This window comes from Excalfactoria chinensis, chromosome 1 (genome assembly GCF_039878825.1).
Source record: "Excalfactoria chinensis isolate bCotChi1 chromosome 1, bCotChi1.hap2, whole genome shotgun sequence".
NCBI lineage: Eukaryota > Metazoa > Chordata > Aves > Galliformes > Phasianidae > Excalfactoria > Excalfactoria chinensis.
In genome coordinates, this window is record NC_092825.1 from 11,361,475 (window position 1) to 11,386,512 (window position 25,038).

Consider the following 25,038-nt stretch of genomic DNA (forward strand, 5'->3'; position numbering starts at 1 on the left):
GTTTGTTTTCATATTTTAATTTACAGTTTTCATATCTGTGATTTCCCCAAAGACGAGCAATAAAAACATTGATTCTAAACCAACAGCAATATAGCTTGCTGTGAACAACATACTTGTGAAAGATTTTGCTTTTACTTAAAATTAAGAATTGGGTTTTCCAAGTGAATAACTTGCACCTCAAACTGTCAGTAAGTACAAGCATTACAATATACTACTTTTGCTTTATTTCTCCATTTCATTCATCTAGTTTACATCTAGTTTTCCTCTTCCAGTTATCCTTCTGTAGCACTTCTCTTGTGTAAACTTCAAGCTCTTATCAATCTGTCTTTTGATATCCATTCCTCAGTCTTTTGATATCCATTATTTTCAGTGAGAGGGGTATCTGAATGGGTTCTAGTCATTATCTTGGTTGTGGCTGAAAAAACAAATCTTCTAGCCTCTCAGAATTTTCAAATCCACTGCTGATACACCAAAGAAGGTTTATACTGTCTATACTAAGCAATATTGTTTTACTTAAAACATCACTAATAGCACAATGTGAAGACACCTTAAAAAGCATGTGTTCCAGCTTTCCACAGTGAATTTTAGGAGACCGCATATATGCTTTTGTTTCATTCTCCAAGATCATCTAGTCCAACCATCCACCTACCACTAATCTCTGTCCACTAACCCAAGTCTCCTACTACCACATCTAAACATTTCTTGAACACCTCCAGTGACAGTGACACTACCGCCTCCTTGGGCTGCTTGTTCCAGCACATAACCACTCTTTCAGAGAATAAACTTTTTAAAACATCCAATATAACCCTCACTTGGTGCAACTTGAGTCCATTCCCTCTAGTCCTATCACTAGTTATGTGGAAGAGGCCCACCACACCAAAACCTGTTTCCAGGCAGCTGGAGAGAACCATAAGGTCTCCCCTGAGTCTTCTTTTTTCCAGACTAAACAACCTTAGTCCCCTCAGCTGCTCCTCATGAGACTTGTGCTCCATATCTCCCAACAGCTTTGCTGACATTCTCTGGAAACACCCCAGGGCCTCAGCATCTTTCTTGTAGTAAGGGGCCCAAAACCAAACACAGTACTCAAGGTGAGGCCTCACCAGTGCTGAGTATAGAGGGATGATCAACTCCCTCCTCCTGCTGGGAGTGCTATTTCTGATACAAGCCAGGATGCCACTGTAAACCTATAGACACTGCCAGGAGAAGAAAAAGTCTAGTTTCTACTCTCTCTATTTATGATACCTAACTTCATGTTCCTCAAAATAAGCAAACCAGTCCAGTGCTACTTTCATTTCTCTCACACATCTAGTAGCATAAGCAATGATGGAAAGAAACAGCTACTTGAATATTATCTACATTCCTGATCAGCTACAGACATTCAAAACAACATGATGCAAAAACTAAAGAAATGGCACTAAAAGAAACAAAGCCAATGGCACATGTTCCCCTATTAAAAAAAAAAAGTCACAAGGAATTCAAAAATCCTGTAAAACTTAGATGCACATATTGCTTTCCATCATTTTCTTTTGCATCTTCCCTAAATTTTGATATTGAACAGTTTAGTGTTTCTTTTGTAATACAAGGCCTGACACGAGTTGAGTACCCACTGTAAGCTAATGGAGCAATACTTCTACACAACTCTTTTATAAAGCTTAATACTTACACAAGAAACACGAAATGGTCCAAAAGTTACTGCTGCCTCTCCATACAACGGCCAGTAACGTTCACATTTTTTCTGTTGAAGCAAAGAATCCTAATTTAGTTAGTACATGATACTGAAAGACAGTTAACAACAGAAAGAGCAGACAAGATGGCAGTTTCTAATGCCTTCTTCTCTATTCTATTTCAACTGAAGCTGTCTTTTAAGAAAGTAAGGTGTTCTTTGTTTTGGTATAACAAATACAACAAAAAAAACACACAAACAACTAAACCAATAAATACAGCCTGTGGAGAACAGGAATTGCAGTACTGCCTACACACATGCAATCATGCATCGTACAGAAGGAGGCAACAAGAGCTAATCTAGTTTTTGCCCAAGTTCAGAGTTAGGAATTCCAGAATGCTTTTCTTCCTCTTGGGTCTTAAGAAGTTTACGAGATTTTAAAAGACAGATTGTTTACACAGCTGAATCAATTGAAAGGAAATTCTGAAGGGATTGATATTTTGATAGTTGGCATACACCTCACTAAGACGCACTTCCTTTACTCAAAATAACATGACCAGAAGCAGACCATCAGTTCAGTTCTGTATACAAAGATATAACGTGTATTCTGACAGAACTCCTAGATAATAACATAACACTATGAACAAAGAACAACAGTCCTATTCATTCTTTCTTCTGTGCGTAAGTGTATTTTCCTTCAGTCCTGGTGGATTACTTAGTTATGACATTCACACATACAGTTTTTACAGGTAATGGCATGTTGTCTACGCATTAACAGCTCACTTAGTTTAGTATTTGGTACACTTACCCTTCCCATTTCAAATTCTCGACAGGCCATTACAATTATCTGAAAAGAACAAATGTTAGCTAGCTTCTGGTTAAAGAAAGATCACAAATACTTTACTGCTTGCTTCTAGCTATGACAACTCAGATACTCCTTAACTGGCTGCTACTGAAGGGACTGATACATTTAAAGGGTCGGGTAAAAAACAAGAAAAAATTTCAGAAACAACAATTTCTTTGTAGAATCCTACTTGAATAGTAGCTAAAAGTTAACTCCCAACAGTAACTGTTTGAGGAGATACAGAAAATACAGCAAAACAAGGTATCCACAATTAGCATAACTAAAAGGTGGATGCTCATTTTGTTTCTAATGCTGCTTCTGCATTTGACTGTCTGCCCACATTAGGAGTCAAAATGGTAAGGTCTCCTGCAGGGGATGGAATTAAGCACTGACCCGTCCATATAAAGTCATGATTCCATATATAATTGAAATTTTTACATTTTATTACATTACTATATTGAATAATGACACACAGATGTTAATTTTGTAGTTTAAGTAGTAATGACAAACCTCTGCTAGAAAAAACATCAAAATTCTTGTTAATAGCAGGCTCGCACAAGTAAAATACAATTGATGTACCATGAAATAGGGTAATACACAATTCCTGGTTTTTAAGCAGGTACTTACAGCCACATTGTATTCCCATATCATCCTCCAGAAGTCTATTACTGTATTTGCTAATGGTCCCTGGGTAGCAACATACGCCTTCGGCCCATGTACTCCCTAAGATTGCACAAAGGAACAGTTAATGTTTACAAAGCAAATTTATCTGTACTGAATAAAATCTTTCATTGAAAATTACATAAAATTAGAATTCTATTTTTGATCCAACAGAAAGGTGAACGTGAAATAAGAATCTGGTTGACATAGTCATAATTTTGCCAGTGACTTCAAGTGGGCCTAAGATAACAGCTACTGTACTGGCAGAGACTGCAACAGAAAGCATTGAGTTAATAATTTTTGTATGCTGCAGTCCTGAAAGGTATCTATAAGTCTGCACTGTTTATTCCATATTTCATGATCAACACTGGAATACTTCTTTCTCTGTTGTCGTGGGTTACCCTAAAATCTACCTGCACCCATGACACTCTATTTTAACACCTTTAGCACCCCTTTTGAAAAATACAAGGAATACAATTATTTCATAAACCAAAGATTTTACAGTGTTTATATAAAAAAGTTTAAGACATTTACAGAGGCTTGGTCTTAAGAGTATTAGGTCCAGTTCCACTTCTGCCATGAACAGCAAGAGTGCATACAAGCATGCAGTTTGTCACACACCACGCCTCACTTCTGTTCTACAAACAGCTTCCCTTAATATCTAGCAGTAATAGTATCTAATAGTATCAACTGTTAAAAATTCTATCTGTAGTTTCCTATGGTATAAAGTTCCAGTTCAGATGTCTGTCACCTTAAAATGAGATTTTTCTATATTATGTTTAAACCTAAAACAATATAAGTTAAAATACTGTCCTATAAATGACAATAGGTTTTGTAAATTTATTTAAGCCACAGTAAAAGACATCTTTTCCTCTCAGCTCTGAATCCTAATCTCAGGCTAAAACCCTAAAGCTGCACTCACCTGAAATGAAAGCTTAGACCAGATTTTAAAACTGTAAGGATAATAATTCATACCTTAATAAAGTTTGCATTGATGTAGTCAGAATCTTGGGGGGGAGTTTTTAAGGTCAGTTTAACTCTGCTGTGATCAACTAAAAGAAGAATATATATTTTTAAAAGTAAAGAATTACAATGTGAATTAAAGAATTACAAACAATATATAGTAGTACATATGAAACATATAAATAGAATATCAATAAGACAAATTAAGCAATGAAAGTGTTCCCCCAAACTACATCACAGAAACAAGTCAGTTAATGAAATCAACTTGATATTCAATTGATAAGCCAAGTGGCAGTCACACAACATTGTCACAGACCATGATAGTCCGAATTAAAAGAATGCTTATTGTATCCATGAAGCTGAAAGTGTAAAGCACAACTGCCCGCCTAGTTAAAGCTGTGGGCAGGGCTTTAGTCCATCAGCTATCACGGTATGAAACATGTACTGTGGCTTCTTGTTTCAGCACAGCCTGACCTCTGCTCCCCAAACACTGGGCTGGGCACTTGGCTGGGGGACAGAACCCACCCCTACTCAACCAGAAGCATCTGAGTCCTTCATTTACAAGGTCTTGACATTTCAAATTTCCACACTGGTCATTAGGGACCAGGCTGGAGAACATTTCCTGTAAGAACACATCTTTGGAGATCAAAATTCTCAGAAATCTTTTAAAAATATCCTTTACAATTTAATTTGTTCCGACAACATCTTGGCTGGTACCACTGCTTCCTAGAAAGCACCAACATATCATTCCAACCGTTCCCACAATAAGGACTGATTTAAGGTAACACCACAAAGTCAAAATCAAGAATGAAAAAAGTACCCTATAGATTTGAATTGGGGAACAGGAGTCTGCACAGAAGCAGCATCTGCCCAAGCAGTTTCTAATACTTCCTGCTCCCAGGGTTGATTCCTAAGCCATGAAGCAGCTGAAACTCTATTAAGAGTCTAAGTTAAATAAAAAACAAAGAACAAGCCTATCCAAAAAGAGGAAATATGAGTGGTTTTGGGATGTTGGGATGCTTTGTTGGTACAAAACATCACTGGTAATAAGTGCCCTCAAGAAATATGTGCTGTGTTAATTCACTACTTAAATCTCTTCCAAAAAGCCCAAGGCAAGGGATTCCTTTCCAGAGCCCTGAAAACATGCAGAAAACATTTGTGTCAGTATGTGCTGCTTCCTAAAATGGGACAAGCCTTGATGAATGCAAAGGCAACGCTAAAATAAATACCCAGAGAAACCATTATGGCATACTACACCGTAGTACACTACCATACGTATAGTGTAAAAGCGTGAAATCTTTATAAATATTCACTGATGTCACAAATGTAATCTTAAAAAGTATTCTTAAATGACAGATTAAAATAATTAAAACTGTAGGCTAATGAGGGCTCCTATCTTCCCAGCACAGTAGATCCAAAACTCTGAAGTAGCTGCCAGATGTCAGCACTTCCAGCCTTCCTTCATCTGCCACAGCTCAGCTCTTCTCCCATTTTAGCTCCAAAACACAATTCCCAACAGGAAATTCTACAGCAAGTTCCAGGTTCAGGAGATTAAATGTGTGTTTGGCTTTTTTTTTTTTTAAGCTTTATACACAGCTTAGAGGCTCTGCTCAGAATTACAAATTGGTGTCTTCAAGTAATCAGTGAACACCACGGTTAATTGGAGTGTCATTAAGGACAGCTTAGAAAAAGAGTACACGCGGTCATACTGCATTTACTCTGAGGCCCATATCAAGTTAGTATTGAAGTACTGATCTTTCTGGTAGCAGTAATCTTTTCTGATATACAGGGTAAATCTCCAATTAAGCTGCATTTGTAACCTACCTTCTGGATTTATGAAAATAAGCAGAAAAAATATACCCATTCTTCCTCAAAAACACCTTCTAGCTTTCATTTCTCTGTCTAGTCTCCCATAACTTCACTGCTGGAACTTTTCAGCATTCAAAGATATTCTCATTTCAATTGAAAGTTTACCTTCAATTTTCCTCACCACCAGCTTTGAGGTTTGTTCATTCTCTCCACTGTGATCTGTACATCCCTGCAGATCCTAATGCCTCATGTTTTCATTTTTTTTCAGATGTACTAAAAGAAAAGCTCATCCCCCACTCTAGCGACAGCCACTTACTGCCATAGTGGCTGTTGTGTCCCATGGGTTCAGCCTCAGGGCAACTGATTTTTTGTCATATTTTTATCTAACTATCAATAACCCTGCATGGAAAAAGCAGAATAAAGGTACTGTAACAACAACTTCCTCTCTCTCACTGTAACCATTTAACATCTTTCCTCACAAATTAAAAGAAAGCCCAATGACATTTCACTGCTTTGTTGCTTTTGAGTTCAGTGCCATGTGTGTCCTTCCTTCTCACCATGGCGGCAACCACTATGCCCACCTTGTTAAACAATCTAGGGCCTGTGGCTCTATGGCCAAGCTGACCTCTGGAAGCATAGCTCCTAGCTCTGGAAAGCAGTAAAAACTCCATCACTAGAGAAACAAAACCCACAGGTACACCACAGTGTGAAATGCCGAGTTTATTACTAGAATATATCTTGAAGCTGAAAGCTAATGATGCCTAAGAACATTTTCAGCTTCAAATGGATTATAAGCCTTCAAACACTTCTGAGAGAGCTAAGCGGAACAGACTTGTCGTTAATCTTCTGGGATATGAAAAATGGCACTTGTCAGAGGACCAGCCTTTAATCTTGCTGACAGTTACTTGTATTGAGAAGCACGGCAAGAACTGCTGAGATGTGTGGCCTCACGAGATGCACAAAGTGAACCTGCAACACACCATCTTGTCACAACAAAATCTGTTCTAACTATACACTTGGTTTTAGAATGTAAAACTCTGCTCTGAGTCACATTTTATATGCCTGAACATGAAACCATTTTACTTGGGCCGCAGCAAAACACAAACAGAAGATACTCAACACTGACAGCTCTCAGACACGGCTTGCAAGGTATGAACCAGCAAGAACAATCTATTTTACTTCAAACCACAACCACAGGTTCCTTAAAAATCTCAAGATCTTAAGCTGACATTTGTTTCCTATCATGAACATTTAAAAATGCATACAGACCCAGTAAGTTCCTATACTATTCTGAGCCTCAGCTTGACACAGCTGGAGACCCAGCAAATATTGTATATCTGGCTGATAACTCCCCCAACAAAATACATACATCTCCCCCCTGCCTGCCAAGTTAAAAATAAAAACTTCATGAAAACAATCCTTCAAAGCATCTCCAATTTTGCTTTTTGTTGTTAACTAAATAACAAAATTTAGAGTACATTCAGCGTAACAAGCCTTATCTTTATCGTCCATTAACAAACAAATCAGACTTACATGGCAATATATCCTTATATCTGTTCTTCTTCACATTTTCTTCCTTTTCACCAGTGGCTGTTGGATAGATCTTCTCTGTTCTGTATTTTGTGGATAATCTTCTTAATCTCTGAAATAAAACACTTATGTTATACTTTCAAGTTTTAAGGCACCAGAAACAAGGCTAGCTTCATTGATGTATATAGATAAATAGGTCACCCCAAAAAAACTCTTCTATCCTTCTACAGTTTTCTCCAATTTTTATTTATTTATTTATTTTTAAGCCTAATTACCTGATAGGTACATTTTGCTCAGCAGCAGTTTACAACCAACTTGAAAACGCTCTATACGGAACAGTGAAAAAGCTGCTAGGCCATGGTCATACAGCCATACTGTCATTATAACGCACGCTGCCACGTCAAGGAATAAGGACTGCATTATCAAGCATACGTGTGAGAAACAAACATCTGTTATTCCCCAGGATTCCCGCAGGAACATCACAGATCAGGCTGGCTTAAGAACAGCTGTTATTTTGCTACTGAGCTCACACGCTGACAACTGAGCAGGAAGAACCCAGCTTTGGGCAGCTCGCAGCTCCTAACACTCAACTCCCACTGAGTTTCATGCTCATACAGGTTTCTCTGGCCCTTCTTTCAAAGGCCCTGCTGCTCAGCATGCTATTCTCAATGAAGCGGGCGACAAAAAGTTTGCTGAGCTCACAACCTTACGTCCAATTTTCTCACCCTGCATCTATTGCAAATCCTCCAAATTCGAAATAAGCAAAGCCTCTATTAGTAAAAACCTGCCTATCCCTTCCTGCAATGCAGGAAATAAAAGCAATACAGGTTCATTCATCTCACTCAAGTTACGCACTTGCAACCTTAAACTGAGAAGGAAGAAAAGTACTTCTTAATCTCATACTGAATTGACATAGAGATTTAAAAAGGAACCTGATGGCTGGCTTCCAGCTAACGCTGGGTAGCTGCTAAACAGTCACTATCATCACTGCCAGGGTAGCAGCGCGCAGAACAGGCTTCAGAAGACAGGTTTTTAAAGGTCAGTATTTCCAGTGAGGGGTGTTGTGTGCAGGGAGTGGGATACAGGTTGCTCACACTTCCCCTTCATCTTTGATGCTTAAAAATCATCCCTGAACACTCAAAACATTTGTGGTTTTCTTTCAGGTTGTGGAAGGCTGGTTGTTAATCAGAAATGCGCACTGCATTTGTCACTGCTAACACAACAACATACAGACAGGACTTCAAGTCTTGGTTGGAAAGGCACATTTCTTCTTGAATTGTGCTAAAACTACAAAACCACTTGGAAGACGCACTGCAGTCAACCTAACCAAAAAGGAAAAATGAGTCTGTAATTCAGCTCCCCCAGCAGCTCTTCCAGAAAAATAAAACAAAACAGAAAGAAATTCACTATTTCTGCTTCTTACAGAAAAATACTTCCATGAGATATGGACGCAGTGAAAAACATGTAAATGGTGGACAGCAACTGCATGGATTCTGCTGACCAGCGTGCATATGAGTCCACAAAAGCTCTCAGATAATTCTCAGAGGACTCTTATGGCAGATGAAGCCACCGAATGCTAGGAAGAGTAATGGAATTAGCACACTGAATTGTTTTCTTTTGTAATGTTAGGTGGGACAGAAAGCCTGACCAAATTCTGATCCAAGTGCTGAATATATTACCTGAGAAGATTATACAGCAAATAGAAAGACTCGATTCTTGAGAAGACATATTAACAGCGCCAGGCAAGATTCCAAGAAGACCGTGCTAAACTTTTGCAACACTAAAAACAACTTCACAACTTGTATATATATAGTAAACTATTGGAGAACCCCAGTTTATAACACGGTACAGACAATACCGGAGAATGGTGAACCATAGAATCACAGAACTGTGTGGGTTGGAAGGGACCTCACAAGACCATCCAGTTCCAGCCCTCTGTCATGGGTCAGGGACACCTCCATTGGATCAGGCTGCCCAAAGCCCCGTCCCACCCAGCCTTTAACATCCCCAGGGATGGGGCACCAACACTTCTCTGGGCAGCTGTGCCTCACCACCCTCTGAGTAAAGAATTTCTTCCTAAAAATGCCTGCAGGAGACTCAGCCCTATACAACACTGCACTTACCTGCGTCAAGTTAAAACAAAAACTGGCAGTGCTAAGACTGGACACTGAACCAGGAGTCTACAAACAGCAAATACAATTCAGCTGTGTCAGCCAACAACTGTAAGACCAGAAAGTAGTTAGAAAGAAGTGATGAACCTCCAATCCAAAAAACAACAAAACGCCATAAAGAGAAAGAGATTCTTCCCAAGCACAGCCACAAATATGCCCCACGTCTCATTATTTTACTTTTCATCTCCTCTTATTTTGCTGGAGCAAGTGCTTTGATTGCACTTAGAAAAAGAAACAGTAAAGTTTAGAGAACCTCTAAATGCCATGAATAGAAGCAGAAGCCATTTTCTGTGAAAAAAAGACACACGTGAGGAAGCAGTACAGGAAAAATAGTAGGTAGCAAAAAGCACCCCAAGAAGATCATTCCTGCTTTGCCTATTTTAAAGGCATAAAGGAAATAAAGAAAAACAACAAACCAACAGTATCAGGGTATAATGTGGATCTACTGCAAGATGAAAACACCAGCGAGGGCCCAGTACCAACTTTCATTCTCTAGAGACTGATGAGACAATTCATCATTTTCTTCTCCCTTATAGAATGTGCAAAACAAGAGTGGAAAGCAGGACTAGCACAGGCCAGCTCTGAGGCAAACATCAGGAAAGAAATGTGGCAGAATATGGATCCCTGTTCCTAAATTACTTTTGGATTCATTCTTTTCATGCACATTTGTCTGCTGTTTTGTGATATGGCTAATAGGGTAAGGAAGCACAGTCATGAGAGCAACCAAAAAAGAATAAGTATCTTCATGCTTCTTTAGTAGTCTGAGCTACACAGAATAGTACCTACTTTATGCTTTGGAAAGACTTGGCTTAAAGGAAAGAATTCTGAAAACTGAGCCTGAATCACCGACCCCAGGAGGAGTGCTGGACCACAGCAGCAGAATTGACACTGCATGCAAAAGGAGGCTTCTGCACAAAGGCACTGCAGCGTGCACACACTGCCTGCTTCAGGGTGCGAGAGGTGCAGTGCTTCCTAGGCTACAGCCTGGAGTGACCAGAGCAAGGGGAATGTGCTCAGTGACAGAACGGGGTAATGGCAGGGCAGAGAAAGAAAGAATTTTGTTCAGACTACATTAAATCAATGAAAGATATCCAGCGAGCTGTCACCGTTTCCCTTCATGCTAATTCATCAAACAGAGCTGCCCGCAATACAAAGCAACGTTCACTTAGGCTAAGTAAGGCAGTGGAACTGCCAGGAGAAACAGAGCCACACACACAGGGACACAGATCAGCTCACCACAACAGCTATTCCAGGACCTTCATTCAGGACCTCAGAAACCTTCATTCACATCTTCCTTTAAGAATAAAATCGACAATAAGTAACCAAATATTTGTGACAAAGAGCTACATTCATGAGGTCTTGACTTTCATTCTCATTAGAAATACTCGAGTTTAATTCTGCTTGCTCACTGTGCTGTGGTTACTGGGAAGGTGGCAAACACCCTGTGATGGTGGGGGTAAGTCCTTGGAACAAAGTGGGTTTCAGAAGCCTAATTCCAGCTTCCACTGTGGTTCAATATTCTGTAATATGATTTAAGTTCTACTTCAGTGTTTTAAGTGAGACAAACCAACTCTTAAAATCCAACACATGGAATCCTACTGTATGAAAACGAACTTTGTGCAGTCAGTTTAGAAAATATTTCTGACTTTCACAGTCAACGCTGTGTGTCTATTTCATATCTCAGAAAGCGTGGCAGATGAAAAGCCAAACATGAGCCAGCAGTGTGCTGCAGGTCAGAAGGCCAATGGTAACCTGGGCTCCAGCAGAAGAGGGGTGACCAGCAGAAATAGGAAGGTGACTGTCCCTCTCTATTCTGTCCTTGTGAGGACTCATCTGGAGTACAGCATCCAGATCTGGGGCTCCCAGCACAAGAAAGATGTGGAGCTGTTAGAGAGGGTCCAGAGGAAGGACACAAAGATGATCAGAGGGCTGGAGCACCTCCCCTACGAAGGCAGGCTGAGGGAGCTGGGATTGCTCAACCTGGAGAAGGCTCCAAGGAAACTTCATTGCAGCAGAGGGGAATTGATGTTTTACTCAGGTGATTGGACAGGGGGAATAGCCTTAAGCTCAGGGAATAAAGGTCTAGAATGGATGTCAGAAGAAAGTTCTTCACAGAGGAAGAGGTGCTGGCACAGACTGCGCAGAGAGGGTGTGGATGCTCTAGATGTTCCTGGAGGTGTTCAAGGCCAGGTTGGATGGAGCCCTGGGCAGCCTGCTCTAGTACCAGATCTGGACATTGGTGGCCCTGCCTGTGACAGGAGGCTGGAACTTGTTGATCCTGGGGGTCCCTTCCAACCCAAGCCATTCTATGATTCTGTTAATACACACAGCTTAATTCTAGAGAAATGCTGTTTGTGGATTGGAGAAAATATTTATACTTGCTTTGAAAGCTTGAACCTTATTTAAGTTATATAAGCTCTTGCACCTCCTTCCTGGGATCCTCCATAAGGGACACATGAAAAATATTCACCAGGAGTTTGCCTACCCAGAGCTCTCCTTGACTCTCCTAAGACTTGCATTCCAAAACCTCAGTATAAAAAGCAGTTTGAAGCAAGCAATGCTGTTCTGACTGTAGCTAAGGAACAGCACATAACAGTGTCAAACTCAGCTGCTGGAGTGCTCCAAGGCTTCCACAGCCCATTCGCCACATGATAACAGGCAACAGCCACAGGCTTCGCAGGTTCTGTATGGACATCTGTGGCAGCAGGGCTGGGAGACAGAACTGATCACACAACAACGTGTTTTACTTCTCAAGTCACACCAAAAAATCTGAACACTGAAGAAAATCTTCTATCATAATTCTCTTAATAGTCAAAGCATAAAATGACACCAGGACACGCTTGAAAAGATGCATTAATGCACTCATTTCCTAAGACAGCTCTTCCCAGCCTAAGCTTAACATTTCTTTGTGCTTACTGGCAGGCAGGGGAAGAAAAACACATGCATTACATATTCAGCAGTGCTCTCCTCCTAGTAATTTAATACACATTACTAGGGCAGAATAGAATTGCCAGTCCCCTTATGCAGTGAGAAAAATATACCTGTAAGGAACCCTCCCAAAACCATCTGGGTCCTGCAAGTATTTCAGCCTACAGTCCCTCCAAATCTAACTGCTGCCTCCCCACATCACTTTCTGATCACTCAGAGCTCTGGGAAACTCCAGGGCAAGATGATATGAATGAACTCAGCTGTAGGATGGACTGTCAGTGGAGCCCCATGTACCTCTGCAGCTCTGGGCTGCACAGGAAGGCACAAACACATGCAGAGACCTGGCTGCCTTTCGTCACTGCCAGCACAGGAAGCACGGGGCATTTCTGGGAGTACGGGGCATTTCTGGGAGTACGTCTTTTCCCACCGAGTCTTGGGAGCATTTCAGACACAGCCCGTTTGTGGCAAATGTCAGTCTTTTCCCAGTTATTCCTGTCAGCTCGCAAAGAACTATTTGTAAGAATTTCTAGACTTTGTGCTGCAAGGAAAAAGCTTTCCCAAACACAAACTATAAACAATGACAGGAAAATGATCCAATTCTATTAAAAAAAATGTTTCATTGCATCTCAACACTTCCGCATGGTTTTGGCTGCAAGAAATAGTTCAGACTGAACCCATTTCTCTGAAATGAAGCCCTGAAACAGGATTGCGTTGTGGTTTCAGCCAGCGAAGACAGATTGCAAGCCAAACTGATAGGAAGAACCAAACTTCTGCGGGAGCCCATCCTACCTCAGCTCTCCCTTCTGGCAACACCTGCTGACACTTAAACTCTGGGCACTCTGCTGAAGTGATTAATAGACAGGACTGACATACAGAATTTTCTGGGAGTTCCATCTTCTGTATTTCACTGCAGGAAGACATCTGAAAACCGCCTGTGTGTTCAAGGAAGCGTGTTGAGCCCTATAAAAGAAAAGTCCCTCTACAATTAGGTAGTGAACTGGGATCCACGCTGTTCCAGTATTAGGTGGCACATTGCACTGTGTTATCTTAACTTGGCTGTTTTTTCAGAGGAGTTCATATTACTGCATGATTTAGAGATTTAAATTCACTAAAGAAACATTAGTCAAGGCAGACGGCACGCACAAGGAAACCCCCTGCTTAAAGGAGATAAAGCAAAACACTGCACTATTAAACTTCACTATCTTACATTACGTTACTAACATACAATTTAAGATACTTTTAAAAGCTCTGCAGCATTTTCATTCACGTGTTCAAACCAAGGTTGTGATTTTTCTACTCCTGAACAAAGCAGTTTCCTTAGCACCATCTATTGCTGCAAATGCATCAAGTGAAAATGTGCAGGACAACAAAGCTGGCAGAACAACAGCAATCACAGAGAGCAATGAATTGGCCAAGGAGGCTGATGTTATCCTGGGATGCATTATACAAAGCATGGCCAGCAAGGACAAGGAGCAATGGCCTAGAACTGGAACAATGGAAGTTCCATACAAACACGCAGAACTTCCTTATGATGAAGGTGACGGAGCACCAGAACAGGTTGCCCAGAGAGGCTGTGGAGTCTCCTTCTCTGGAGATATTCAAGACCCAGCTGGAAGCCCACCTGTGCAACCTACTGTAGGGAACCTGCATTAGCAGGGGTTTGGACTCTATCATCTCACGAGGTCCCTTCCAACTGCTGCAATTCTGTGATTTCATTCATGTGAACATTTCCATTCATGAGAAAATATGTGATGAGGAAGCAGTCTGACTTCTGGTTAGAAGTCTAGGAAACATACCTCAATACAAAAACAGAAAAAGCATTTATAGTTAGCACATCCCACAAATAACACGCTGCTTAACAGTACAAAAGGAGCTCAGCAATAATTCCTAACAGAAATAATTCCTAACAGAAATAAGCCTCACATTTGTCCAATGGGCCGCAAGATTTTCAGTTCTTGAAAACAAAACATAAACGGAATAAGGAAACAAAATAAAAACATACCAGGAAACAAAACTGATACCCAGAGAAGCCTCCTGCTTAAGAGCATAACTTCCAAATGACTGGATTTGCTACTATCCTCTTATTCCTTTAGCCTTCAGGTTTCAGTTTTTGTGTGTGCATAGACAGCAGAAGTGTATTAAAAACTTCTCATCTAACCTTGAATTTCCCCCTCAAGTCTTTCTTTCAACACACGCAGCTTTTATCCATCTTACCTCCCTGTGTGATTACAAAGGTAACGTGTTCCTACAGAAAGCTACGGTGAGTAATTTCTAAGAGAACATTTTTCCAGCACTCCAGTTGATTAAGTGTTACAATGGGATCGATCAGCAGGGCTGCAAAAGAGCCAAGAGCTTCTAACTGAAAAAAAAAAACAGCTACTAAATACAGTTCAAAACTGAGCTCACTGTGACATACAACATACGCCATCTTCGCATGTCAGCTTTCCATACCAATCTTCTCACCAATTCCTTTTCCACAAGCAGTTCAGCTTTCGAGTCAAGACAGTAAGGGCTTAAGCTGTCCTCCAAATAACCTTCTGCAAGCTTTCAAAAGAATTAACATTCATATTAGTGCAAACAAATGATGACTTCCTCTTTTGTGAGCTCTCTTCAAACTTGCCGTGTAGCGATGCATGTCAACCTACTCAATACAACATGTATCTTGCGCTAAAGAAGAAAAGAAAGGTTTCCCACCTCCACACCTTCTTTGCAGCCTTTTCTTTGGGAGTCTGCAGATGCCAATTCTATCAGTGCTACACAGTTTTACAGTCAGCATTCCAACAGCTCAGCTGATTTGTTCAAGAAACTGACAGACATTTAAGTCTATTTCAGCTGAATCAGCATTCAGTTCTGAGCTAGGAATATAAGGTCTTATCATGAGATACCTATAAATAACTGGCAAAAAGAAATGGCTAACTGCTCAGTTCTCATTACATGCATACTTCCTTAGCAGTAAGAAGCCCTGTCCCACAGCACAGCAAGGGTACAAAGAGGAATAACTCTCCCACCTTCAGCAGCTTCCTACAGAAAAGGTTCAGGCACACTAGAGGGGGGCAGCAGGACAGGCTGCTTATTGTAGCTGTTCTGTAAGATGTCATCTGCATGAGCACTCAGCACAGGCATTTACAGAGCCCTCAGAACCACTGCAGGATTCAGCAGCACAACCACAGGTCAGCTGGGAATGTACCCAAAACCCTGAATCATGATGCAAGTATCTTGCTGTATGGCATCCAGAACCAAGAGCTCAGTCTTGTTATGGTCCCAATGATTTCAGCTGTTCATACAACATAACTGCAAGTGGTTTCACTGGCATTAAGCAGAGATGAACCCATAAATACACAGATGTATACAGCAGTTTCAACAATGCCCTCATCTCAGTCACCAACAGCAAAGAGAAAAAGCCTGCAGCACCAACAGAGAGGAGGTCTGCTGAGAAGCTGGGCCCAAAGCAAGCCTCAGAGAAGTGGGGTGTGCTTTCCACTCCTATACCAGAGATGGAGTGGTTTGGCTCATTTCTAAACCCCAAACTGACTATAGGCAGAGGTAAGCATTGTCTTTAAAGCGTCCCTTTTTTCTTCCCTCAGCACAGCACAGACCAGCACCCACACAGACCGAGCTCTGAAGTCTAATACTGACAGCTCTGAACATGATGCTGACACTGTCAGTATCATACGTGAATTGTGTGACCACTTCTAAAGAACGTGCCCTTCAGCAGAAACAGAAATCAAAGCAGAGACTTGTCCAACCTACCTCTTACATCACGTTTAAAGTTTGATGAGGAAGTCAAACCTGATGGGTATGATGGAATAAAAACAGATGCCAGAGTAGCAGCATTACCACAAACAAGCCATGGAAGCACAGAAGGAAGTGCCTAAGCATGACTTCAGAATTTCTCCACAGAGAACACCCCAAAGGCAGGAGGTTTCACTCCAGCTCAGTCAGGCATCTGAAATGAACCCAAGCTTCAAAGCTGTACAAGAGGCAGAGCCAGTAACCATTGGCAGCAACTCTACAGCTCCTTGGATTCAGTGTTTCTGCCTTACCGCACATTACATCCCCGAACAGCAAAAAGCACCCTGAAAGCAGGAGCTCTAACAGACAATACAGATACAGTACAGCCCAGACAAATTAGAAGCTTTAGGAACTAAGTAGGTATCACCTGAACCTCCTTTGAAGAACTTTTAGTTTGTGAACTTTTTCAGGGAGAATTAACATGGCTAAACAATTGCTTGCTGTTAAAGCCTCTTCCCAACATCCTTTACCACTCCCTTGCTGTTGGCTTCACTGTATGCAGAATGAGGCATCAAATTCCAAAGATCTTCAGTCAAATATTTGGACGGGGTTCACATGAGAGTCAGTCTCCAACTGCACACTGCCTTTACCACACTGCTGAGCTGTATCACATCCTGTCCCCACTTGCCCCTGCAGCACAGTCAGCTGTGGCTGTTATGGCTCTTATCAGCTGCTTCTTGCCAGTGGAGCTGAGACAGGCACTGCCCAGCAAGACTCACTGAGAACTACTTGATCCTGAAAAGCTAGAGCCTAACAAATCCTCCAGTATAAAGCATAGCTGTATATGCTCAAGAAGCATTGCAACCAAAATCCAGCTTGAGGGCCAAATTACCTTCTTGAAATATCTGTGGAACTCAAGCTTGCTACTCCTTCTATTTATGTGACATTCTTCAGTAACTGTGACTCAACTTCAATCACAGCTGAATTACTATTTGATGACATGAGCTCAGTGTGAAACATGCTGACGTCAGATATGTGAGCAATAAAAGGGCATTGGCTTCCTCTCTCACCAGAAGTCTAACAATTAATTTCTCTTTTTCCCAGAAACAGGCTTGAACTTATACAAAAATACACCATCTGCTGAGTCTTTTGGAAGTTCTTTAGAACCCGTATTACTCAGCAGGCAAGATAAGGATACCTTCACTAGTTAGGTTAGTTTGTAATTGGCAAGTATAGCAGCCACAAGGTTTTAAGAACTGTTTCCCTCCCTTTCACCCCCCAAAAAAACAACCCCAAACTCAATAACGTTCCCAGACTTAAGCACAGAACCACCATTCCAACATCAGCACATCCATGCAGTAACATATATATTACAGCTGAGTTTACTTGAGTTTACAGTTGACATGGAAAGCAAAAAAAAAAAGGAAGAGAGGAGATGGAGGGGGAAATAAAGGTATCAAATAGAAAATACATTTCTATTGACTGCAGAAAACACGCTTAGAACTATTTTCACCCCTTCTTCAAGGCTGTGTTTGGAAGCCAAGGAATGCGCTAGTTATAAAGAGGCCTTTTATGACGGAGTTCAATAGCACTTTAAGAGCCAGAAAGAAGTAGTTTCATTAAAGATACAAACTTGTACTAAGACTTCAACCACAATAGCTGCAGCTAATCACCACCACAGCACTTATCGATAGGCAAAGAAACTTTGCATCCTAGTTGTGGGTATCTGTTGCACCTGCCCATTTCTGGTTAAGAAATACACCCCTATCTGCTTGAAAAAGCTCACTTTTCCACCACGCTATGCAGAAAGAACAGGGTATTTAGGAGCCAACGCCATTCTCAGAGCAGAAAGCCATTAAGAAACTACTCAGATGAAGGCAGAGCAGCAACCTCAAGCAGAGAAACAACTGCATTATGAGTCAATGATTTTATATTATATTGCCCTATGTGTATAAATGCAAGTTCAACGTTAAAGAATTTGCAGGTTGCCTTTACTATGATATAATTAATAGGATATCTCAGACATTCTTCTGTGTTGCAGACCCCATGTGAGGCATACACCCAATTGCAAAGAGTTCTACAAAGCCTCCCCCCATGCCCAAACCCTGCAGGCGGCCTCTTACACCACTCCTTTGTCAAACACTGCCCTTCTACAGAACCAAGTTTCAAAAAACATAAAGCTACTCAAGGCAACAAGTAAAATGAACCCAGCTCAGGCAAGTGCCCTGTCAGTCAAGGTGTTGATCGTGTTTTTCAAGTAAACCTCAATTGTTATTGCTTTCCTGAGCTGCGTGTTTACGATCCAGAAGGTAGAACAAGACCACCTGTTTGGTAAACAACAGCCAAAGCCTCTATCTGGGATACAAACCACTTTATTTAACACAGCCAGGTTCAGGATGACAGGTTTACTTCCAGGAATTTCAGAAACGTACAGGGATACTTTCAGATCTAACCTCAAGATTCTTATCTGCAGTTCTCAACTCTGGAGTAAGTGACATAGCAAGAAGAGCCCATTTCCTTTCTTGGGAAAGGAAGCTGTTCTCATCTGAGCTCCAAAGTATTTGACTCAGTGCCAACTGCAAAGAGAGCGTGTGAATTTTCATAAGAATCCAGGCGAGACCAGGGGCTTTTTAGCCTGTTTTTATGATGAGAAACACTGGGAAAAAAACCCAAACAAATCATTTGATGGAAAGGATTTCACCAGCAGTTTCTTAACAACAACAACAAAATAATCACAAAACCACAACACACACAGCTCTGCGTTAGCCCTGTCACACAGCTTCATGAATGACATCACTAATAGCAGATGATGCTAATAGACTTTTTGATGACAAAGCTAGAAAGCAATCAATAAAGCAGATGAAAACAATACAAGAAGCAATGAAGTGGGCTATTGAGACAATAAGGTTTGAAACTACTGATAAAAGCAGCATGTGAGAAACTAACGGTGATGGTGGCCGGCGTGACTATGAGCCAAGTGAGCTGAGTGACAGTTAGTAACTGCTTCTAGCTGCCACAGCAAGAAACCAGACACGGGACATGCAGCGATCAACAAGCTACTGCTGTAAGCAAAGAATGTAAGCGATTAATGAAACAACCTTAGCACTCATCACCATGTCATGTTTACTCAGGAAGAGGAAGCAGTATTTTCATTTTTAAATACTGCCACCAAGCATTTCAGCCCAACACCCCCATTTTTAAGCACTGCCAGTCTTTGTTTTTTTTCTGACAAGTTTTTTGACTCTAAATGCCTTGGAACTGCCTCCTTTTAACCTCATTCAGAAAATGGCTGGAGGGTAAACAAGCCTCCCAACAGTAAGTTATTGCTTAACAAGTGCTTGTGCAGAATGACTTAAACCTCCAGAGATGAAACAATAACCCACAGCAGAAGGGCCACCTGCTCACAGACAATGGCTCAATAGCAGCACAAGGTATCACACCTGGCCATTAAACTATTCATTTTCAAGCAGCGTTTATTTCCTTCGTTAAAGTTGGATCTCATTACCCGAAGTTTCTGTTTTTATCTTTAAGCAATATTAACACTAAAATGAAAGCTTTCTAAATGCTCACTCTTCTGCTTAGGAACATTTCAAGAGAAACTGTGCTTCTGCTAAAACTTGTCCTGCCACTCAGTTCCCAGCTAAGCCACCAGATGCATGTGACAAGCAGCAGAGAACTACTACTGCGTGTCATTAGGCTTTGAGCTTCATCCAAAGGAGAGGGCCAGACCTGAAGGCAGCTCAGAGGGATTCTTTGTCTCATTGGTGAAAAAACTGTCCCATCTGCCTCTCCTGGCAGTGCAGGTAACAGCTGCTCTTCATAGACTGGGAGGATGACTGAGGAACACAGTATCTAAAATCACTGCATTACAAACACCTACATGCACTCAACAGGACCGAACCAAAAGCTCCCAACAAGCAACAACTGGTTTAACAGTACAACCCCTAAATCTCAAGCCCCAGAAGAAGTTACTTGACATTGGCCAGGTTGCTTTCTCGTTGTTTTTTGTTTGTTTGTTTTTTGTTTTTAATTCCCCTTTGAGAAAAATCCTAAAGATCTGAACAAAGCACAATTTAGGCAAGAGCCTAACAGAATAGAGAGAGCCACAGAACAGCAGTTGGCTTGCATCGTGCATATGGAACCCATCCACTAGATGTCAGTGTCCTCTTGGGCAGAGGAAACACTGGAAGCCAACGGAAAGAAGGCAACCTACAATTCCTGCTCATCAGCTCAACTGTTAAGGAGAAAATCCTTATGAAGCATCCCCTACGGTGACCTGTGCCCCCACAGAAGCAGCAGCAGCAAAAGTAATATTTGTGGCTGTCAGACACAGAACACTAACACAGACCTGGTTGCAAGGTTCAGCCAAATAAGCACTTACTCCTACAAACCAGTTTTGTTCTATCAACTCAATTGGATTATTGAAATCGTACACACTGAAATGGAACCACTTACTGAGAATTACTGAGAATTGTCTCTGCAGAGCTCCTTGCTGCATAACCTAGGTCTCAAAACCATTGAGACAGACTCAAAATCATTACTTTCCAAAGAACGTATCTTTTCCCTGACACAGCTATGTGTGCTGAGGTACTGCACTAAGTAGTTTCAAAGAGCAATTCTGCAAGGGTTCTGTTGTCCTGGGATGCATGTGAAAGAGCATGGTCATCAGGTCAAGGGAGGTGATCCTCCCCCTCCACCCTGTCCTGGCGAGGCTGAGACCTGGGGCTGTTCAGCCTGGAGAAGAGAAGGCTATGGGTAGGGATAGATCTCATTGGTGCTTATAAATAGCTAAAGGGCAGGATGCAAGTGGATGAGGATAGGCTCTTCTCAGTGATGTGCAGTAATAGAACAAGATGCAACAGGCAAAATCTGCAACACAGTAAGATCCATACAAACGTAATGAAAAACTTCTTAGCTGTAAGGATGTCAGAGCACTGAAACACACTGATCAGAAAGGCTTGTGGAATCCTCTTCCATGGAGATATTCAAAACCCACCTGGACATTTTCCTGTGTGATCTATCTCAGGATCCTGCTGAGACTAGAGCTGGACTAAATGTCTCCAATGGTCCCTTCCAACGCCTAGGATTATGAGGAAAGTCTGAAGATCACACGCTGCTCCAGAGAACACGATGGAGGAAACATACAGCACATATCAACAGATATTACGGCACTCGGAATTGGTGATAAAAAGGCTGAAAGACAAAGACACTTCTGCTTCTTAACTCCTAAGTTGGCAAAAAAAAAAACAAACAACCAAACACCAAAAACTTCAGTTCATGAAAGTTAAACCAGCACACAAAACACTTTTGGACCAAAAAAAGAAAGAAAGAAAGAAGACAAGTACTTATCTAAACCCAAATGAAGCCAGGTCTAAATGCTTAGGCTCAGAAACAATAGATTAAATGCTTATTGCACAGTGTGAAATTCTCTGTAATAGGCAGAAACACCACACTTACAGAAGGAAAGAACAGAAGTCGAGAACAGAAGTCAAAGTTCAGACACATGTACCTGCTGCAGGAAGAGACAGGTGAATGAGAGCTTCTATGAGTTTGCACTAATCCTAGGTACTCATATGGACTGTATGTGAGCCTAGAAGAACGCCAATATAAAAAGGAATCTTCAACTCTGTGAACTGACAAGGCACTGACAGGCCATAGGGGAAGCAGGTTCAGTACAAAAGCAGAGGCAAGCAAGGTTGATTAAGGCCTGAAGGTAAGTCAAGCTGAGATTCTGTAACATACGTGAACACAGCTGGGACGGCATAAGACCTCCACTTTTAAGGAACCAATGAAAACACTGACAGCAAGCACAAGAAACCTGGTAGTTCTCATGACGGAGATAAGGAAGACTATGAAACAAATGTATTTATGAAATAAAACAAAAAGACAGCAGTAAAAGAGTAAAGCATTTATAAGCAAGGTAAGGATGGGCTGTGAAGATGCATCAGTGCAGGAACTGCTGCACTATGTGACACTGTGCTTTCCTGGCAGTTTTATACCATCTCCTGCATGTTACTGCTTTGTCCCAGGTATCGTGGCTGTCATCAGGACAGCCTTCAGATCACTTCAGCTGTTTATTCTTCCATAAAACAGCTGTGCTTTGTTTTTAAGGAACTGCATCTCCCACCAACTCACATTTGCCTGAGCAAGTCTTTCGCAGTTTTACCACTTGGCTTATAGGCTGAGAATCCAAGGAAACCACTCAACTGTGCTCAGTAAGGAAATAATTTCAGGCTTTTCTTCCCTTGTGCACATACATATGACAAAAATACTCTGCTTGCCGTTCTTTGTCCAAGTTCATTATTTTGATAATTTCAATGAACAAGTGGCCCATGAAAGCAAGAGCAGCAATAAGGAGAGCATCTCAACCAAGCCCCAACTCCAACAACATTTCCCACAAGTTTCATTTATGCTCTACCTGCATCTATTTCCTTTCTGGTTTAATAATTAGTGAATCAGAATTAATAATTCCGTATTAAATATTTAGACACTATGAAAACCCTGTGAATCACAAATGCTAACGGATTAATGGGATCTGATACAACTCTTCAGTTTCTTCAGACATTAACAAAAATACAAGAAAGCAAAAGTAGATTCTAGGCCTTCGCATTTCAAAGGCAAATCACAACCATAACACCTAAAAGAGTATTTTGTGTTCAATTCTTATGGCTCAGTTCAGACTTAGGCCAAGTTTTCCCTGGCTACAGCAGGAAGTGCACAACCTGCACTCATCCGCACTTCTCCTTGGTAACAGTAGGGGAGCTAATGCATGGAACCCAGGGATGAACAGTTATTGATGATCAACGTGATTCTAAAATGTGGACAGAGAAATATCCTACTTCTGCAGTTCTGGAGGTGTTAAAGCTTGGAATGAGCCATGCAGCTTCTTCAAGACTGCCAGCCCCCTTGTGCAATCAATGAACTGCCATTAGGATGGAGCTCCATCCCCATCAGCTGCAGACAAAGAGCAGTCTGACTGCTTTTACTGTCTGGGAAGCAACAGTTAACACAAGTGACAACAGCTCCTTACACAATCAATTTATTGTTTTCATATCCATCACTTCACAGTCACCCCAGACAATTTAAACATTTTCCTAGACTTTTCTTTCAGTTCTCTTTTTTTTCATCTTCTTTTTCCTAAGCCACTAATCTCCTTTATTGCAATTCCTTCCCCATGTCAGACCAAAGGCTGTTTTTACAGTAACTCGTTACTGACACTGGCTGCAGCCCACAGTTGCCCATCTAGGAACACGAAAGTTGCTCAATGCTAAATGTCTCTTCTCTGTTTACAGGCACATCGGTAAATTCTGAGACTATGCTACAGCTGAGGTAAAATTCACATTCTGGTACTGGAGAAACAGAAGACAAAGACAGAATTAACAAGGTGTCTTGGTGAGCAACTCCGACTGCCAACAAATCAGAAGAGACACCGGGTAGATTAGCATTACAAAGCTCAGCGTCTGCAGAAACCGGAGCTGTTCCTTATTTGATGGCAAAATCCTGGTGACAATTCCTGGCAAAAGCACAGCTCGTTCATTTTCGCTGCCTCTTTCACTCAGCATTGCATGCCGGGGTCGCAGCCCGCTAACCTGCACGCATCTGCCTGGCCGAGCTGACTGCAACGCTGCGTCATCCCCTCAGGGAACCTCCTGCTTCTGAGCACCTTCCTCCTGAAACTTCTCACTGCTTATTTCTCCATCAAAACAGTTTTTCACCTCCCTCAAGAACGGTTATAGTTTATAGCATCTTACCAAGCTTACAGCTTTCGAATTAGAGAATGGACACTTAACTACACTTTAATGTAATGGAAAAGCAGGTTGGAAACCACTGGTCATGGCTCTTCAGAGTGACAAAATAAGCAGATGAAACACAGCAGGAGAGGAAAGTTGCATTATGAAGTTACTTCCTCAGAACAGAACTATCAAAGCAACACTTGGGAAGAACTAGGTAAGAGAGTCTGAAATATTAGAGTAAGGTAGGAAATAGTAGAAGCGAGTGAGTTTGGATTTTCAAGTTATATTAAGAAAGAACTGGGAAAGCAAGGCACAGCACTGAATAGCTTCAGTGGAATGGGTTGTACTGCTATTCACGTCCACAAACATTATTTACTTTTCAGCGTGGAAACAGGTATGTCTTTAGTCAGCAAAAAATAAACTTCTGAAGTCCTGAAGATCTCACTGCCTACTCCAACACTTCTAGCAAGGAAATAGGCCAGAAACTGCATGCAGTTTGCACCGGGAGAGACATGTTCCTTTCCAACACTCATTAGAAGATACTATTTTAACCAAGTAGGACACACATCCAGTTTCTCAGTCTTCCTTTCCCTCAATAGATGTGGCAGCATTCCAAACAAAATCAATAGTTTTAATACACCTCAATTTCATTCCAACAGTCAGTTAAACTGAGCCTCACAGCAACGTCTGCTTTAGTTTCACTTGTAGGAATTTTCCTAAAGCTTTGGCACCTTTAATCCTTGTGTGATGCCTCCCCTCGAAGGCTTCTTCCCCTCATCCCGTTTCTAGCACTGCGCATCAGTATTCCAGTGAGCAACAAGAATGGCTATAAATGCTAATGAGTCCAGACAGGAATACACATTTGTCCTTAAGAGACAGCAAGGGCATGACAAGTAATAGGATGAGACATGCAGCATTACTGCCTTCTGACTTTAAAATGCAAACTACAGACACACACTCTACAGCCAAGGAGAATCCATTCATAGGAGCACTGAAGTACCACAC

At 41.4% G+C, this 25,038-nt stretch overlaps 1 protein-coding gene across 1 annotated transcript in view; it reads right to left on the reverse strand.

The window, feature by feature from the left end:
- Nucleotides 1-25,038, reverse strand: part of PTPN12 (protein tyrosine phosphatase non-receptor type 12) — a 64,604-nt gene that overhangs the window by 26,958 nt on the left and 12,608 nt on the right. Inside the window, exons 2-6 of the mRNA XM_072361562.1 lie at nt 7,473-7,581; nt 4,143-4,219; nt 3,135-3,230; nt 2,472-2,510; nt 1,664-1,735 (exon numbers count right to left, since the gene is read on the reverse strand). Of these exons, the coding sequence (XP_072217663.1) occupies nt 1,664-1,735; nt 2,472-2,510; nt 3,135-3,230; nt 4,143-4,219; nt 7,473-7,581 (393 nt within the window). The remainder of the gene's footprint in view (nt 1-1,663; nt 1,736-2,471; nt 2,511-3,134; nt 3,231-4,142; nt 4,220-7,472; nt 7,582-25,038) is intronic.